Raw genomic sequence first — 18,766 nt, forward strand, 5'->3', positions numbered from 1 at the left:
CGCGCCTTCCAAGCCCGTTCTTGTTTTTCATGGCAGTGAACACACGCGATCCACAGTCCAGCTTCTCCCCGACACACACACACACACACACACACACACACACACACACACGCGTGCGCGCGCACACACACACACACACACACACACACACGGTGGCCCGGGAGGATGCAGGCCTCCCTTCAGGCCAGTCCCCTGCCCTGGACAGCCAACCTGGCCGGGCTCCTGCCCTGCGAGGCTCCGAGGAGAAGCAGTGGCCTCCAGCACTCTGTTCTGGACTCTGGGGAGTGTTCCAGAAGGAGCACATTCCCTGAGCTTCATTTGGCAAGGCCAGCTCTGGGCTAGAGATGACAAGAAAACAATTTTCAGCCCAGGATGGTCAAGACTATTTGTAAGCAGACTAGACTTACTCAGATATGGCAGAATAAACCCCGGCTCCAGGCACTGGTGAAACCCACCGGTTGTTCCCAGGGCTTATTCGGTAGATGGGTGGGGGGCCAAACTTGGGAAGAATCACTGCACGAACTTGTTCTAAAATGGCCAAGTCCTGGGCCCCGTCCACAGAGAGGCTGCCTGGTGGGATTACCATGGGGGCTGGGAATCCGAGTTGTTTGGACTTCCCCTCTGGGGGGGTTGGAGGGGCTCTGACACAGGGGATTATAGGACTTTGAAGAAACCCTGCAGAGGAGACCAACAGGCTCAGGAACCAGGAACGGCCCACGGATGGGAAGATGTTCCAGAAATGTGGGACACAATTCCTGGTCAGCCACCCCTAAAAAGTTGCTTCTCCGTGTCAGGCCAATGCCCCACGTGCCCCAGAGATGCTCAGCCCTGGCCCCAGCCGAGGCCCATCTGTCCCCGGTAGAGGCCCTGAGGCCCCCAGGTGACACTAAAATCATCTAGTACTTCCCTGGGCTGGGACCTCCAAGGGCCTGCACGCAGCTTAATGCTCTGCCGTCACAGTCTTGAAATTCTTACTAGTTTTTGAACAAAGGGCCCACGCTTTCATTTTGCGCTGGGCCCCAGTGCAAATTTTGTGGCCAGTCTTGGGAAACTCCCAGGACACAACCATGCAGACTCCCCTTCAGCTGGGCAGCTGGGCCCTGTCTCTGTGGCGAGTCCCTGCCAGGCTCTGAGAACCCAGCGGAACCCCGACTCGCCCCATCCGCTCGTGGTTCACGATTGCAGGCCCTCTCCAGCCTGAGACCCCTGAGCAGTGCCAGCCCTTGCACCAAGCAGCAGCCACCCCCAGCCTGTCCTGTCTGAGAGCCAGGCCAGGTGCTGGGGTGGCAGGGTCCCTGGAGAAGGAGAGCCAGGCCCTGCTCATGGGCCTGAGTGGCTGGTGACGGAGTGAGCACAGGTGATGCCTCCATGACCACCGTCCCAGGAGCCAGAGAGGAGATGAGCAGGACAGACTGCTGAAGGCCCACAGGCTATCAAGTCCCTCAGGGCAGAGGGCCAAACAACAAAGGGAACCTAGTACCACCAAGAGCCTCTGGGAGGTTCTAATCACAATGGCTCCACACTAGATGCTTCTGTCCAATCTCCTCTTTTTGATAGTAGGTGTTACCCACACTGTACACATGGGAAAATTGAAGCTACCTGCTGGAATGCAGATATGACGGCTGGAGCATCAACAGCCATTTTAGACCCTGAGGTGGACTCCTATAATAAGGATGGCAAAGCAATGAGACAGAAGGAGCCTGGATCCCTGGTGATCATGGAGCTGCATTACAATCCTGATGACCCACAGAGTTCAGTAAGCTGCGGGGGGGGGGGGGGGGGCGGGCAGGGGAACCCACAGATGTTCTGCCTCTGGGAACTCTCTGGTAGCAAGAACTCTGAAGCAAGCTGTGAGGTACACCCACACACACACCCCCCCCCCCCACACACACACACACACATACACACACACTCCAGCTGTGGGTGTGCTAAGAAGGGAGAGACTCCCTAGCTGAGGGTGTCACCCCTCCACCACTTTTCCTCCCACAGCTCAGGCTGTTGCCCGTCTGCTCCCAGCTCCCACTCCAGAGCTTCATCCTTCCACACCTTCTGTGACCTGGTCCATACCCAAATGGAAATGCCCCTCCACGTGCTGCTGACTTGCCCCACAGTGGCCCGGCCCACCACTGCTCCGAGGTGTGTGGGTGCCTCGCCCTCCACAGAGCAAAATAGGAGCTCAGCATCTGACCGTTCGGGCCTCTTCCTCGTGCCTCCATCACGGCGCTGCCCACCATCCATCCAACCACCCAGACCAGAAACCCAGGGCCACCTTCATTGCCCACACCCCTCCTACTTCCCCAAAACGCCCATAACACGGTCACTCTCTCCTTCCTCCTTGCCACTCCCCAACTCCTCCTGGCCGGGAAAGGAAGCATGGTAGGGGAAATAGGGCTAGGCTATGCAGGTTTGAGTGCCAACTCCACGGTCACGGGCTGTGTCCTCAGGTATATTACAAATGACCCTTGAACAACATGCGGGTTAAAGGCGCCAACGCTCCTTGCGGCCAGAAAGTGCACACATATAACTTTTGACCCCCCAACAGCTTAACTAATGGCCTACTATTGACTGGAAGCCTTACCAATAAACAGTCAATTAACCCATGTTTTGTATGTTATATGTATTATCTACTGTATTCTCAAAACAAGCCAGAGAAGAAAATGTTATTAAGGAAACCATAAGGAAGAGAAAATAACATTTACAGCACTGTACTGAATTTATTGATATAAGTCTGCATATAAGTGGACCCACGCAGCTCAAACCCGTGGTGTTCAAGGGTCAGCTGTACTTAAATCAGTTTCTCCATCTGCAAAAAAAGGTAATAAAAATACCTACCTCACAGCCTTGTGAGCTTTAAATAAATTAATACTTAGTACTGGAGTAAGCATTCCACAACTGTGTCTTGGCCTCGGCACTGTGGACGCTTGGGACCAGACCATTCTTGCTGGTGGGGCGTGCGGGGCACTGTGGGATGTGGAGCAGCATCCCTGGCCTCACCCACCCCCTGCCAAGCGCACCTTCCCTCCCCCAGTCATGACAATCACAGATGTCTCCAGACACCTCCCAGTGGCCCCCGGAGGGGGGCAGAACGGACCCCGGGTGAGAACCACTGGGTGAGAGCACTGTCATGATGACCAGTTCCCTGCATCTTTTGTACCTTGGCAACCACATCACTTATCATTTGTCTTTCTCTCTCCACACAAACCCTTACCCACTCAATGCTCTTATTTCTTGCTCTTGAAACTCAGCCCACGATCTCATCTGGGGCTCTTTCACCTTCACTGGACTTCCCACCTAACCTCCACGCCTTCACGCACACACCTGCCTCTTTAGTGCTTCTCTTGATTGACACCTCTTCCAGGAAGCCTTCCTGGAAGCTCTCCCACTAGATTAGGATCCTTTATACCCCGCCTTTCCCATAAGCACTGTGGGTGAGTAGCTCTCATCTGCCTTGCTTGCCCAATACCGTATTTCCCCAAATCTAACACAGTGTATACGTAGGTTCAGCAAACATTTAGTGACTGAGTGAAGAAGGTTTCTGGGAGAAGGTGCTATTCATGGTAATCATGGGAAGGTACGGGAAAGGAGGAGAAAAAACACATGGAAGAACACTAAGGAATGGCCAAACGAAAGAAAAATCCATTCAGAAGAGGCCACCACCAGAATTTTTTTTCCTTATCGGAGCTGGGCTTTAGAAAAATTTATTCTGGTACAGTGGATTATACATAAGCAGGAAGCAAGGAGGCCAGTTAGGTACTTGATAAGATGGCACAAGTGAGGGGTAGGGAGTGGGGGTAGTGGAGACGGGGTGGTGGAGACAGCAGGGGAGGGGAGCGGGCAGAAGCAAGAGGTCCACTAGAGCCCCCCCCCCCACCGTGCCTAACAGCAGATCGAGTGGGTTATGAAATCAAGTTGGTGGGTTATGACCAGTTTAGTCTTTTTTTTGTTTAATGGACCAGGATAGAAGTAGAAAACATGAGAAGTATTGATGGGATCCAGACAAACCTAACTTTGTAAAGTTTCTGTTTCAGTATCATGTGTTAACGTGCGTATACGTACACAGACGGCATTAGGCCGCCACATCAGCCTAACGTACAATGTACTGGACTCATGAAATGTACTGGATACGTATATGTGTCAAAAGCCACAAGTACTAACCGGCAATTCTCAACCTATTTTGCGGTCATGGGTCTCTTCTAGAATCCTCTGTGATAGATGTTTGCGGGGTTTTGCCATCCAGCATCCATTCCACCTTCTTTTGGAATAACACCCTGATTTCCTTTTGAGGAATGACCTTTCTCCCATGAATTTAAATACCACCTCTACATGGGCACTGGAGGGAATGGGCTTAGCATATGTGGGGAGCAGTGAGACCAGTATGGCTGGCTATAAGGGAGTGAGCAGGGCAGGAGGGAGACATGAGGGCTTCCTAGATGCTAGCCAGGACTTAGGGTTTCATTCCAGGAGTGAGAGGCCCATGACCTCAAAATAGATTGAGAGCTCCCCTCCATCAGCTCTCAGATGTATGACTGCCCACCCAACACCTCCACTTGGATATCTCGAATGGCAAATGGCATCTCAGACCAGCAGCTGGGCACCTAGAAGAGTCGATAATAAATAGTTGGAGGCATAAACTGGATAGTCATAAACTGGATAGATGGGGAAAGCAGGGTGGGGGGCACAAGGTAATAAGTGCCCCACCATGCTGGACCCATCCAACACTTTCTCCTATTAGTCTGAATTGTGAGCTGCATGTAAGACTGAAAGCAACAGAAGTGTGGGGGTTCTCCGAGAGGTGCCCCACCCACCCTGCTAAACTGGCTGTCAAGACCCACTGGAGCCTGCCCAGTTTCTTCTTTTCCCCTTGATCTTAGGAGCATCTTCATAACTTTCCAACAAATTCTCCCTTTGCTTAAATTTGCCAGAAGTGTTTTTGGGTTTGCAACCAAATCGACACACCCTCAGTACCCATGAATTTTGCAGTCAGATTCAGAAGGGATTCTCTGACCTCCCCGAAGTCCTCCCAGGATGGAGAGGCACTGTTTCAGAGGCCGACTGGGAACATAGGTGCAGTGCAACCAAGACAGGCTCCGTCTCCGCTGCTGCAGCCAGCACCTACCAGACCTGGTTCATGGAAGATGCCAGACCCCCGACTGAGACCCCCCTCCAACTGACACAGAGCCTGAGTCCCCAACAAGTTCAGTTACTTAGAAGGAACTTGCAATCCCAATCCTCTGCCGCCCCCCAGTGGTCACTGTGTGACATGGCCTCTTCCTTTTCCCCTGGGGACACACAGAGCTGGGATTTTTGCCTAAACTGGAGGCAGTTTTGTTTACTAAATTGCAACAATGCAAGATAGGAAAGACCACAAGCAACAGATTGAATGAGCTAGCTTCCTTCTTTCCCTTCTCTGCCTCCCCTTCTCTTCCTCAAATATTCCCTATTTATTTACATAGATTCAGAGTATCTCCCCAAGAGATACTCAGTAATTACAATGGGAAAAGTAGTAACTTGTAACTTGGCAGAGGCTATCTAAACCAAGTGATCTGAATTATCATCACGAATGGTACAAACGCACCGAGACAGACACATCACTCCTGTGCTATTCCTGCCAAAAATTGGTAATCTGAGTTTAATCATGAGGAAACGTGAATCAAACCCAAAATTAAGGGGCATTCTACCAAATAACTGGGAGTACTCACTACCAGTGTCACGGTCAAGAAAAAAGACTGAAGAACTGATCCATACTGAAGGAGACTGAGAAATGATATCTCAATGCAACGTGGGATCCTGGACTGGATCCTGGGACAGGAAAAGAAATCATTAGTGATGAATGGTTGAAATTTAGGTAAGATTTGTATATTAATGAATGGAATTGCATCAATGTGAATTTCTTAGTTTTGGTCAGTCACTGCACTGTGGTTATGTAAGATGTTAATATTTGGGGAAGCTTGATGAAGACTCAAGTAGGAAAGACGTTAGGGTTCAAAGCTGACAGCCAAGAAAGAATTCTTGAGATGTCTTTGGTGCAAAAAGGTGGTTTTATTAAAGCACACAAGGACAGGACCCATGGGCAGAAAGAGCTGCACGGGGGTCATGAGGAGTGGCGCATTATATACTTTAAAGTCGGGAGGAGGTTAGGGATAGCGTTAAGTCTCTAAGGAATTCTGGAAGCAAGGCTTTCAGGACCTTGGGGGGGTAGCTATTGTTAGGAAAAGGTCATTTATTACTGTCTAATAAAACCTTAGTCATGAGACCCTTCAGATGTATATCGATGGGTCATATGCTTGGGGAGTGATTGCCAACATGTATCCTGGGGTGGGGTAGAGATAAAGGAAGTTTTGAAAGAAATTTTTTTTTAATTTTATTTATTTATTTAACAGAGAGAGAGACAGCAAGAGAGGGAACACAAGCAGGGGGAGTGGGAGAGGGAGAAGCAGGGAGCCCGACGCGGGGCTCGATCCCAGGACCCTGGGATCATGACCTGAGCCGAAGGCAGACACTTAATGACTGAGCCACCCAGGAGTCCCGAAAGGAATTTTTATATGTTAAAGTAGACATACAAGATCCTGGGGTCGGGCTAAGATTGCCTTTTGCCCTCAGCAAAGTATTAACATTGAGGCAGTTGCGTCCCTAGAGGAAGGTCACCCTGCCTGTTTCAGGGACTTGTCAGGGGCTGTAAGTAGTGAGGACATTTAGTAATTTTCTTTTGCCTTTGTTTCCCACATCAAAGACTATATGGAATTCTTTGTGCTATTTTTGCAACTTTTTCATTTAAATCTATATTTTAAATTGAAAAGTTAAATTTGTAAAAATTACAAGTAACATAGAATAAGTATTTCCTCCCAATTCCATACTATATTCAGCTGCTGCAGAATATGGGAGTGAGGGAAGCTGATGCACCCAGCTTGGGTCAGAGGCCCCGCCCCATCAGCATTAGCATCGGCCACATCGGACATCCTGCTGTCATGAACTCCACCTGTGGACTGGGGGCAGACAGGGAAGGGTGCTGAGTGGAGGAGGCAACCCAGGATGACTCCCCCTGCCCTCACCTGACTCTGAGCTCCTTGAGGGTGGGGAACTGTGTAGCTGATTAATCTCTGGGGCCTCAATCTCAGCATGGGGCTGGGCACAGAGCAAATACCTGCCCATGATGGGAAGATGAGAACCTAATTGCAGCTGTGAAGGCCCTTTTTACTGGAGACCAACTACAGAAGCCATTAAGAACATGGCTGTGAAGGGGCACCTGGGTGGCTCAGTCGGTTAAGCGTCTGCCTTCGGCTCGGGTCGTGATCTCAGGGTCCTGGGATCGAGCCCCACATTGGGCTCCCTGCTCAGTGGGAAGCCTGCTTCTCCCTCTCCTGCTCCCCCTGCTTGTGTTCCCTCTCTCGCTGTCTCTGTCAAATAAATTAAAAAAAAAAAAAAAGAACATGGCGGTGAAGGGAAGTTCACAGTTCTCAGAGCACAGCCAGGGCTCAGGCAGTCCTCGAACTTGTCTCTTGGTGAGCCAAGGAGGAAGCAGGCAGCTGAGAAGCCAGTCAATCACCAGTTTAGGGTAAATCATTTGGATCCTTCCATTTCCCACTCCCAACCTTTATATTAGGAAAAACTCCAAACTCATTGCTGTGGCTTACAAGGTCCTACATGCCCCCTCCCTGACCTCGTTTCCTCACTCTGCCCTGGCCACACTGAACTCCTCATGGCTCCTCCAGCTCACCAAGCTGGTTCCTGCCTCAGGACCTTTGTACTCGCAGATCTTCTACTAAGTGTCACCTCCTCAGAGAGGACTTCCCTGACCAGCCAATCTGAAGTATTCCCTTTTTCTTTCTTTCCTCCCTTTCTTTTTCTCTAAGTAGGCTCCTCACCCAGCGTGGACCACAACGTGGGGTTTGAACTCACGATCCTGAGACCAAGACCTGAGCTGAGATCAAGGGTAGGACGCTTAACTGAGCCACCCAGGCACCCCAATATCCCCTTTTTCTATCACTGTCACAATATGCTGTTCTATTTTCTTTGTAGCACTAGTCACTATCTCATATTACCTTGCCTGTCTATTGTAATCTCCTTACAAAAGAATGCAAAACTCCATGAAGGCAGAGTCAAAGGTCCAAGAAGCCAGGGTCTGTCTTTTTCAGCCTGGGCCCCAACGTGCAGAACAGTGCCTAATGCACAGTAGTGCCATGGATATATATTGCTGTGTAACACCTGTCTCCTAGACTTAAGGGCTTGTAATAACAACCATCATTTAATTTATCTCTCATGGTTTCTGTGTGTGAAGAACAGCAAGGGCTAGCTGGGCAGTTCTCTCAGGGTTTTGTGTATCTTTGGCTTCCTCACAGCATGGCGGCCTCAGGGCAGATGGGACTATTTACATGAACACTGAAGATTTTCAGGTTTGCTGTTCCAGCAAAGCAGATGAAAGTTGCATCCTCTCTGTTCTGACCTAGCCTCATAGGTTACAGTGTCATTTTCACTGTGCTCTATTCATCCACCACTAACGAGTCCACCTCCACACAAGGGAAAGGAACAGGGACCTCACCTTTTTTGATGGAAAGAGGGTCAAAGAATTTGGGACCTTATTTCCAACTACCACCGAAAAGTGATAAACAAATACTGATTTAATAAATAAATAAATATTGACTAAGTTAACTCGTTAGAGGAGACCAGATAAAGCAAAAACTGGCCTAAAGGGCGATTATTGGCAGCCATTGGCACTTTGGAGACAACTGTGAAACCAGTGGAAATTTGGTTGGCTCGTCAGACTGATAGGTTTAGCATCTCTCTATGTCCCTTGAAAAACCACAACTGGATTATATTTAGCAAGCAATGACGTGTTGCTGGGAGTTGCCTCAAGTGTGGGATGAATGTGGTCTATGAAATGACTTTAGGAGACATGGCAGACATAGCATCAGATGACACCGAATCACATGATTTACAGCTATCCCGTTTTCACTTCTCTTTCGGTACTTCTCATACTGTCAAGGAGAGTTTCCACTGAGCAATCATATGCCTCTACTAACCCTCTAAACTGTGCAAATCTCTCTTTACATCAAAGAAAAAGCAGGCTTGGGCTTAGCACCTTGGCAGACAATATCAACCCAGAATTTAAAAAACCTTGTTTTGTTTTCATGTTTATTTTTATAATTATCTCCTACTCATGGCTTAGTGGTATTTGGATAGTGATATACTCTATTTAATGTAAATGTAAACCAATAAAAAGGCCTGTAAAAAAAAGTATTAAGTTCATTAAGGGTCATAGAGTTTAGACACATGGCAAAAGCCAAGAAGACCTACCCAAGAGAAAATATGTATAAAATGAAATATAATGAATATAATGAAACCAACAAACTAGAAATGAGAAAACCTAAGCCTACACACTGCTGGTGAACCAGATGGACTCAATGACCACCACCATCCTTTGCAGCATTGATATTCTAGCTATTCCTAGAGAATTTCTAATTCAAGGTCTGTGGCCTGTGTTTATATTTTGGTGGCAAAATCTAGGGGCAGGAGAATCAAGGCATCTATTAAATAAAGTTAGTGTAATTCTTGGGGCACCTGGGTGGCTCAGTTGGTTAAGCGACTGCCTTCGGCTCAGGTCATGATCCTGGAGTCCCAGGATCGAGTCCCCCATTGGGCTCCCTGCTCAGCGGGGAGTCTGCTTCTCCCTCTGACCCTCCTCCCTCTCATGCTCTCCCTCTATCATTCTCTCTCTCAATAAATAAAAATCTTTAAAAAAAAGTGTAATTCTTAATAGTATTAACCATTTCTCACCCCCCCTCAAAATAAATGAAAGTTTCTGAACAGTGCTTCTCAAGGTCTGACATGCATAGGAAGCCCCAGGGTATCTTGTTAAAATGTGGATTCTGATTAAGGTCTGGTTTAGGACCTGGGATTCTGTATTTCTAAGAACCTTCCTGGTGATGCTGTTGATTTGGGGACCACACAGAAAAAAAGAAAGTTCTAGGAACATATATAGTGTGTTCTTAGCATCTCTTCCTAGCTCTGCAGTTAGTGAAGTTCACATTAGTAGACTGAAATTAGCCATGGTTGAAGAATTTACACCAAGAAAATCAGCACTACAAACCAGGGTTCATTTCATTGTTTTATTAATTATGTTCTAGCCTTAAGTGATAAGAAAATATAAATAAAATTTACAATAAACTACCACACAAGCACACATATAAATACATATACATACACACATACTGACACACACAATCTCCCCCAGAGAAGCAGTTGTTAAACATTTGTCAAGCCCCGTTTTTAGTTCTCGTAGAGATGCATACAGGGCAACCATGTAGATTAGGGGTTGGCAAACTTTTTCTGTAAAGACCCAAGTGGCTAATATTTTTTTAAAGATTTATTTAGTTAGTTGGGGGTGGGGGGGACAAGAGTGAGGGGAGAGGCAGAGGGAGAAGCAGACTCCCTCCCCGGCAGGGGGCCCCAGGCGGACTCAACCCCAGGATCCTGGGATCATGACTGAGCCCAAGGCAGATGCTTAATCTACTGAGCCACCCAGGGCCCTCCAAATGGCAAATATTTTAAGTTTTGTTGGCCAGTCTCCGTTAAAAAGGAGTCATGCAGCCACAAACAATACGTAGTGTGACTATTTTCAAATAAAATTTTATTTGTGAACACTGAAATTTAAATTTCATCCAATTTTCACATGTCGTGAGATATTCTTCTTTCGATTTTTTCCAACAATTGAAAGTGTAAAACCATTCTTAGCTCACAGGCCTGATGCGGCCAACAGGCTGTGGGACCTGCTTGTCTAGATCACAATGGAAGAGGCGTGGAGCTGGGGCTCACAAGGGATTAGACCCGGGACACAAAGCCCCGGCAGAGGGCTCAGCAGGTGCAAAGACCCGAAGGCTGGAAGGAGTTCGGCATGCTCCAGGCCTCAAAGACCCATGTGGCTAAGCTGCACTGAGCAAGAGGGGAGCATGAGAGCACAGCGTAGGGAGCTTCGTGAGCCTTAACGAGAGATTTAGAATTCACTCCAAATTCAGGAGAAAGCTCTCTGGACGCGCGGAGGAAAGATGGGGCCTTGATCTCATTTAATTTGCTTAAAGACTCCTCTGCCTGGCGCTGTGCGCGACCGGAGCGCGGAGCCCCCCAGGAGGCGGCGCGGTCTCCCCAGGAGAGAGGCGAGGCTGGCCTCGCGTGGCCTGTGTCCTGGCAACAAAGCAGAGCCAGGAATGCGTTCAGACCGACTCGGGGCAGGTGAGCAGAGGCGGCGAGGAGGCGCGGGCGGGCGGAACACCTTCCCTCAGCCCCCGGGCCGGTCCAGCCCGGCTCTCAGACCCAGACGCTCGAGGCCCCACTCCGCGCCAGGCGCCGTCCCGGGGCTCCCACCCCCGTGGCCCCCCAGCCCACAGGGGCCCCTCCCGGACTGATCCCTCCTCCGGCCGGCGCTCTCCGACCTCTGACCCCTCCCCAACTTCCCCCACCGCCCCACGTGGCCTGAGGAAAACGCAGGCCTGAATAACTGGGCCCTCGGAAGGGGAAACTGAGGCCGCAGGTGACGGGGCACCCCGAAGGCCTCTGGTCAGGCCTGCGCACGGGGACAGCCCCCCCCCGCCCCCCACAGATCCAGAGATTCACCTCGGGGAAGGCCTCAGTCGCGGCTCCCTCGGCGGCTCGCGCTCCCACCTCAAGGAACTCCTGGGAAACGAGCAGAAAGCCAGGGCGTCGAAACCCAGCCCCCTCCGCGCCGTCTCACCGAACGTTCGTTCCCGCGTCGCCGCTGACGCGCGCCAGGCTCATTACGCATGCGCCCTGAGCTGCCCACGCCCCCTTGGTCGGCGGGAAAAGGAGGCGGGGGAGGGTGCAGTTAGTGCGCAGGCGCGTGCTCGGAGCTTGGCTGGGCCGGGACGGCCAGCCGGAGCGCGACTCCGCGCCGGTCTCAGCGCGCAGGCGCGAGCTGCCGGCCTCGCTCGGAGTCAGCTCGCGAAGTGCGCACGCGCGGGAGTTTCTGGCAGAAAGCAGGCGAGCCCGGGCCGGCGCGGGGCCTTGTGGGAGGGCTTAAGGAAGTAAAATGGCGGACCTGGCGAACGAAGGTAGGGGAGGCGCCGTCAGGGGCCAGCTGGCGGCCGGGGAACGGGCGGCGGGAGGCCGAGGGGCCACAAGCCTGAGGGGTGAGCACCCCGGAGTGCGGGGGACCGTGTGTTCCGGGACAGCGGCCCAACGGGCCCCACAGCCGCCCCCCATTGCGTCCCCTCAGGCCGGACTCACCGGCCCGGCCCATCACTCCCGGCAGCCTCGGCCCTGCCACGGTCCGGCCAGAGGGCCTGGGAGGCCGCTGGAGCCATGGCTCTGAGGCCCTTCTGCTCCCCGGGCCAGGTCGGGGCCCGAAGGGGGCGGGAGGCGAGGCCTCAGCGCTTTGGCCTCAGATGTAAATAGACCTCCGGGCCTGGTCGTCGCCCAGCGCGCCACGCTCCCTCCCGCGCCCCCTCGTTCCCGGGGACCGGGCTTGTCCCTTTCCTCGTCCTGGCGCCGAGGAAGCCCACCCCCGAATCCTGTGGGGTTCTCATCCTACGCGGGCCCGCTCCATGCCGAGTATGGAGGACACCTGGTCTGTTCTCCACCCCCCCGACTCGGCCCCCAGTTCCCGCCAGTTCCCCCAGATCCTTAGTGGCGACCTGAGAGTCGCGCCTCGTCTCCCTGCATTTAGGCCTGGCCGCAGGATGTGGACTGCTGAAAGCCCCGGCTGCTTTTTGGCCCTTTTTCGCTGCACTTCCATAGAGGGAGACAGACAGGCTGTGCGAATTCCCTCCTCCCTGGAGCGCTGACATCCCACCCGAGCGTTTTTGACAAGAAAGCACTCCATAAGCTGATGTCTGCTTAAATCAATAGTGGTGTTGGTATCGCGGTAGCCTCAGGACTTCCGAGGCCTATTTTTAGCTCCCTCCGTTTCTAGGTGCACAACTGTAGTTCTGGCAAGCTGTCTACCTGCCTGGCCCTCTTCCCCCATACCATGCGCCCTGCTACCGGAGGGTGTCCTGAGGTTTCCATACCGAACTGTAAGAATGCATGAATGAAATAATAACTGCCCGCCCTGGCCGAGCGTTTGGGGGTAGTACCGTGTACCGTTCGAAGTCTTGCATCCTGTTGTCTTGTAATACTCCTCACAAAAGATCCGTGAGGTAGGTACTGTTAGCCTGTTCTCTTGGTGAGGAAACTGAGTTAGAGCGGTTAAGTTACTTGTCCGAGGCAGGTCACCCAGCTCTTGAGCAGGAGAGATGTGTGAATTAGGTAGTCTGGCTTCAGAGCCCAGTCCCCCACACGCACACCCACACCGCCTGCCATTTTGTGCTGTATCTCTTTTACAAGATAAAGGAGCCCACCGAGGGATGAGGCATTCCAGTTTATAAGATCCAGTTAAAGGCAGGAGAGGGAGTGGATAAGTGGGAATCAATGTGACATACGGTCTGGATTTACAACTTCGGCGCATTCGGTTTCTGGACTTGTTGATCTTAAAAATAATACTGTCAGCTATTTTACTAGCAAGATGGGCTTATTCAGGAGTGACAGAGAATCTCAATTTAAGACAAGCAAGCACTGACAAAACCATAGGCAAGTCTCACAAGGAAGGACAGGAACATTATTTTAGGGAGAGGGGGAAAGTTGCTAGAGAACTTGTTTTGAATTGAAAGTCTATTGGAGAAAAGCAGCAGTTCAGGGTGATGACATTTTCTCATTGGCTAAGTTACAGGGGTAGTGGATTTCTTATAGAAGATTCAATGTACCTCCTCTGTCAGGGCCTGTAATTGATCTTTCTTTCCTGTTGATGTTTCTTCTTTTGGGGGCTATAACTGACAGTTCTCCCCCTAATTTCTGTTGCGTGGTAAGGCAACCCCTTTTGGCCTCCCTTTCTAGCCCCCCCCCCAAGTCTGCTTTAGTGAGGCTTTTCACAAACTCAAGACTCAATATATCTAACATCATAGTCAATATTTGCATTTAAATGTCTCATGGGCACGTCAAACAAAATCCCAATCTTTGCCCGCAACACCTGCCCACTCCACAGTCTTCCTCCCATTTGTAGTAAATGGCAAGTCCATTCTTTGAATTGCCCAGGCCAAAATCCTTGAAGTTACCCTTCACTCCTCTCTCTCTCTCATATGCCACAGCAAATCCTGTCAGTTCTACCTTAAAATATTTCCGGAAGTGACCACTTCTCACCACCAATGCTGGTTTCCACCACTCGGGCCTCCCTTCCATCTTTACCCATCTAACAACTCAGCCCTAGAGTGGCCCCCTTCTACCTCCCTTTCCTCCCATCACACCACTCTCTCCCTGACTTGCTCTGCTTGAACCACTCTGGTTTCCCTGGTGTCCCTTGAATGGACTCTGCACACCCTCCTTTATGCTTTGGACCTCCCGGTTCCCCTGCCTGAAACAGTCTTCCCCCAGATATCCCTATGGCTCACTCCTTCACTTCCTTCAGGTCTTTACTCAAACATTATTTATGGAGCACTTCTCTGGCCACATATTTTAGATTGGATCCCCATTCCCTGTCCCCTTTATCCTGCTTTATTTTCCTCCCCAGCACATATCATCATCTGACGTGCGAAGTTTACTTGTTTGACTATCCCTCTAGAATATAAGCTCCATGAGGGCAAGGATTTCTTTCTGTCATGATCACTGATGGATTCCCTACATCTAAGCAGTGCCTGGCACAGAGTAGGTATCCAAGAAATGTTTGTGGAATGAATGAATGAATTCATCACTGAGGACCCTTATTGTGAGGTATACTTTTGAGCACAAAGGGAAAATTATGGATTCCTGTTTTCCAGGGATACCATTTCTACCATATGGGCTGACACGTGAGCTTTTGATTGCTTAATTGAACGGTAAGTATAAAATAGAGAAATGGAATGGTTTATACTTAAAGTTTTTGCCTAATAAATGCCACACTCACTCAGTACTTTTGCCTCTGACACTAGTTCTGGCATAGTTGTCCTCAGGACATAAATCTTAGTGACTTTTTGGCTTGTACAGCGTGCTGAGATGTTTAATTTATTATCTGCTGTGTAAACTAGGGCTTTCTTGCCTATGCATTTTGAAGCTTTAGGGACTGCCCCATATGTGTGCTTTTCCTCCTGCTGTTTAAGCTCCAGTCAAATGCCCTCTTAGCTTCTGTTTTTCCAGAGTGGTATTCCAAGTAGTATTCCAAGCTGGTCCATCTTCACCCCCGACCCTTCTGTCTCCCTTCCCTGGGCCATTGCCACCTCTCTCTGAGTCTGAGGCAATGACTGTGCACCTGGGCTGGGCATCAGAATCACCAGGGGAGCTTTCTTAAAACCACAAAGGCTCAATCCCCACACCCTACCCATTCCAATTCTGTGAGATGTCGAGTGGGCCCTGGGCATCTGTACAGTGAGAAAGCAGCATGGGTGATTCAGATGTGCAGCCAGGATTGAGAACCATTGGCTTGAGTAGTGCAGGTTAGGTGTGCTGTGCTTGTTCACAAAGAAACGTTTCCAATTGTGTATCTAATACAGCATCTTGTTGGCCTTCGTTGCCATGGTGATCTCTTCAGGGATGGTGACAGCAACTCCCACAGCCCTTTCTTGGTACTCCTATAGTCTGTGACTTTTAAAGTCCAGTTGGAATCCTTCTCTTCTAGGAGAGAGAGAGAGAGAGAGAGAGAGTGTGTGTGTGTGTTTTACACTTGTGTCCAGGGATATTCTCTTCTGCTTGGCATTTTGCTATTGATATATCCCTAATTCATTAATCATCCTATCCCTGAAGTTACTCTGCATCATAGATGGATGTCAGGATTCGAATGCAGAGTTTTGTGTCTGGAAAAGGTAAAGAATGGGTGGGGGTGAGTAAAGTGTATTTGAGCTATAGGATATCTTGGATTCCAGATCCCAGTGTTTAAAGATAACCGCGTACATATAAATCCTTGCTGGCCTGTGGACATGGTATAAAGCAGTGTTCTCAGCTTTGGCCCTACTGACATTTTGAGCCAGATAATTCTGTTGTGAGGGCTGTCCTATGCATTGTAGGATGTTAGCAGCGTAGCACTGTCCCTAACTCTACCCACTGTATCCCAGCAGCACACACCCTCCCCTGCACCCCTACCCCAGGGGTCATGACAACTAAAAATGTCCTCAGACATTGCAGTATGTCCCGGGGCAGGGGGTGAGGAGAACCACCCCTGGGGTAAGACCCACTGGTGTAAAGTAATGGCAGGGCACAGGCTTTCCCATGCAGAGAACTGGGTTTGTGTTTTGACTCTGTCATGTACTCTCTGAATGACTATGAGCAAATTTCTTAATGTCTTTGAGCCTCGGTTTCCTCACCAGTGAAATGAGAATCATGATAATCATGGGTATTTCATGGCTGCTGTGAGCATTGGATGAATTAATGCATATGAATTATTTAATACCTATCTGCACACATAGTAATAAACAGTCAGTAAATGGTAGCTATTTTTTACTACGGTGGACTCATCGTGGACTGGTTTGGCATTAAGTGTTCAGGAGAGAGAGAGCACAAGAAATGATTATGCATAGTGCAGGTGAATCTAGCCCACTGATGAGATGGCCCCGGGGTGAGCCATGATGGGAGGCCGCCTGGAGCTGAGCTGTCAGCCCTCCTGGGTTCTGTCTTGCCTTTCACATGATAACCTAGCCCACGGTTCTCAGCCTTGACACTATAGACGTTTGTGGCCAGGTAATTCTTCGGCATGTGTACTGCCCCATGCCTTGTAGGATGTTGATCAGCTTCTCTGATCTCTTCCCTCTAGATGCCAACAGCACCCTCCTCCCTCCCCCAGTCATGACAACCAAGAATGTCTGCATGGGGCGCCTGGGTGACTCAGATGGTTAAGCGTCTGCCTTCGGCTCGGGGCATGATCCCAGGGTCCTGGGATCCAGCCCCACATCGGGCTCCTGGCTCAGCGGGGAGCCTGCTTCTCCCTCTCCCTCTGCCTCTCCCCCTGCTCATGCTCTCTCTCTGTATCTCTGTGTCTCAAATGAATAAATAAAATCTTTAAAAAATAAAAATAAAGTAAAAAAAATGCAAGAATGTCTACAGACATTGCCCAGTGTTCCTGGGGTTGGGGGGGAGCGCAAAGTTACCCAAAGTTGAAAACCTTCGATCTAGCCTGACCAAATGTCACTCTAGAGATTTTCAAGGGTGGTTTGGCTTTTCTCAGTTTTCACCTTACTTGTTGACTTAAAACTTAACGCCTGAGAGAATGAGATACAAATGAATTGGTTGGAATCCTCAAATCACTAAATTCTCACCATCCCCTGCCATAAAGTTAATTTTTAGGATGAGTGAGAGACCACTGTTTTAAAATTTGTCATGAAGTTATGGTAAACATTAACTCTGGGATTTGTTCTGAGATCAGAATGTGTACATGTGACCCTGTGGTGCCTCTTACATCTGTAGCAGATGGGCTTGGTGGTAGCTGGGTGGTGTCATGCTACCTCCGAGGCTGCAGAATCTTTACACATTTTGAAGAAAATTTAAGTTTTGGTTCCGTTGTATAGACCAAAAAGGTCGTAGTTCTGCAAAACTTTTGGACCATGTCTTCGGCCTGCCTCTTGGTTAACTGGAAATTGGGATTACCCCAGCAGTCCTGTTACTGTCGCACATTCATTGGGTGTCAGGGCTAGTGGGGCTCTGGTGTCTTTATACTATACTGTGGGGGAGTGAGAGTGAGTGGAAGCAATAAGAACGAATTGAGGTTAGAGCAGCCGAGCTCAGATGGCATTTGGAAGACTGACAGTGTGTAGGAGTGGCAAAGGGGGCATTTTAGGTACCAATTCAATTCCAGCCTAGTTAGTGAGTTCGGGCACAGAGAACAGGCCAGGGTAGAGGCCTCATCTCCTCAGAGGAGAAGAGGGCCATTTGGGGGATCTGAGAAGGGCCTTTCTTCTGTTATGAAGATGAGGGAGATGAGGACCATTTGGGGGATCTGAGAAGGACCTTTCTTCTGTTCTGAAAACCCCGAGTAAGGCAGGCAGCAGAGGTGGCTGGTGTTAACTTGGCCCAGCCTTGGTAGCTCTCCATGGTACTTGGAAGCAATCTGGAGGCAGGTGGGTTTGCGGCGTTATCTGTTCAGGATCTAGTGGAGCTGATGGAGGTGGCAGCAAGCAGCAGGAGTTCTTTGTTTTGTTTGAAGGGGATTTGTTTTTGCCACATATGCACATTATCCTTCCTGGGTCCCATGGAGTCTTGTTCATGGTCGGTGTGACTTTGTACGACTTGGTAGAAAACCATATAGCATAGGGCCTCAAGAGAAAAGCCCCCTGCCTGTCCACAGTTTGCTTCATCCTTGGCAATCTTGACATTCGGTGCTATTGCCTAGTACTTGTCGTGAGTCTTAGCCCTGAGTGCATTCCATACTTGTTTAAGGAGCCTGTTGAGGAAAATAAAAAGTGACGCCTGGGCCACCCCATCAGTGATGGTGGCAGGAGGTCCCCAGTGTCTGTAGTTTTAAAAAGTTCCACAGATGTTTTACGACATGAAGCCAGAGTCAAAAACCACAGGCAGAAGTTGCAAACTTGCTTCAGGGGCAAGCAGATGTGTTTAATTTGGCCCATTTAGGGATTTTTGTTTGTTTTTAATTAGGAACCAACATTTAAGAATTCTGAGATTTCAGGGGGGGAAATAATCTGGGTTTCTGATTTCTCTTGGAAAGCTGGAACCAGCCTCTTCCAGTGGTCTTGTGCAGTAACAAGTCTCCAGGAATGGAGGAGCAGCTGCTGCCCTTAAGATAGACTGTGTGCCCCAAATTATAATGTTG

At 49.8% G+C, this 18,766-nt stretch overlaps 1 protein-coding gene and 1 long non-coding RNA gene across 14 annotated transcripts in view; one reads left to right on the top strand and one right to left on the bottom strand.

Moving 5' to 3' along the window:
- Window positions 1–10,608: 10,608 nt before the first annotated feature.
- On the bottom strand, window positions 10,609–11,898 carry LOC118553626 (uncharacterized). The gene is made up of 2 exons (XR_004926119.2): window positions 11,605–11,898; window positions 10,609–11,175 (listed from the first exon to the last, which is right to left on the bottom strand). It is a non-coding gene; the product is annotated as an uncharacterized LOC118553626 (long non-coding RNA).
- Window positions 11,899–11,922: 24 nt separating this feature from the next.
- The window catches only part of RANBP3 (RAN binding protein 3), a 56,584-nt gene continuing 49,740 nt past the window's right edge, over window positions 11,923–18,766 (top strand). For 11 of the 13 annotated variants that reach the window (XM_078056931.1, XM_078056933.1, XM_078056951.1 and 8 more), the window contains exon 1: window positions 11,923–12,059. In XM_078056931.1, the coding sequence (XP_077913057.1) occupies window positions 12,038–12,059 (22 nt within the window). In that variant the 5' untranslated portion in view covers window positions 11,923–12,037. The remainder of the gene's footprint in view (window positions 12,060–18,766) is intronic. The other 2 variants (XM_036120711.2, XM_036120712.2) reach the window with 1 other exon arrangement.

Source organism: Halichoerus grypus, chromosome 1 (assembly GCF_964656455.1).
Source record: "Halichoerus grypus chromosome 1, mHalGry1.hap1.1, whole genome shotgun sequence".
Taxonomy (NCBI): Eukaryota; Metazoa; Chordata; class Mammalia; order Carnivora; family Phocidae; genus Halichoerus; species Halichoerus grypus.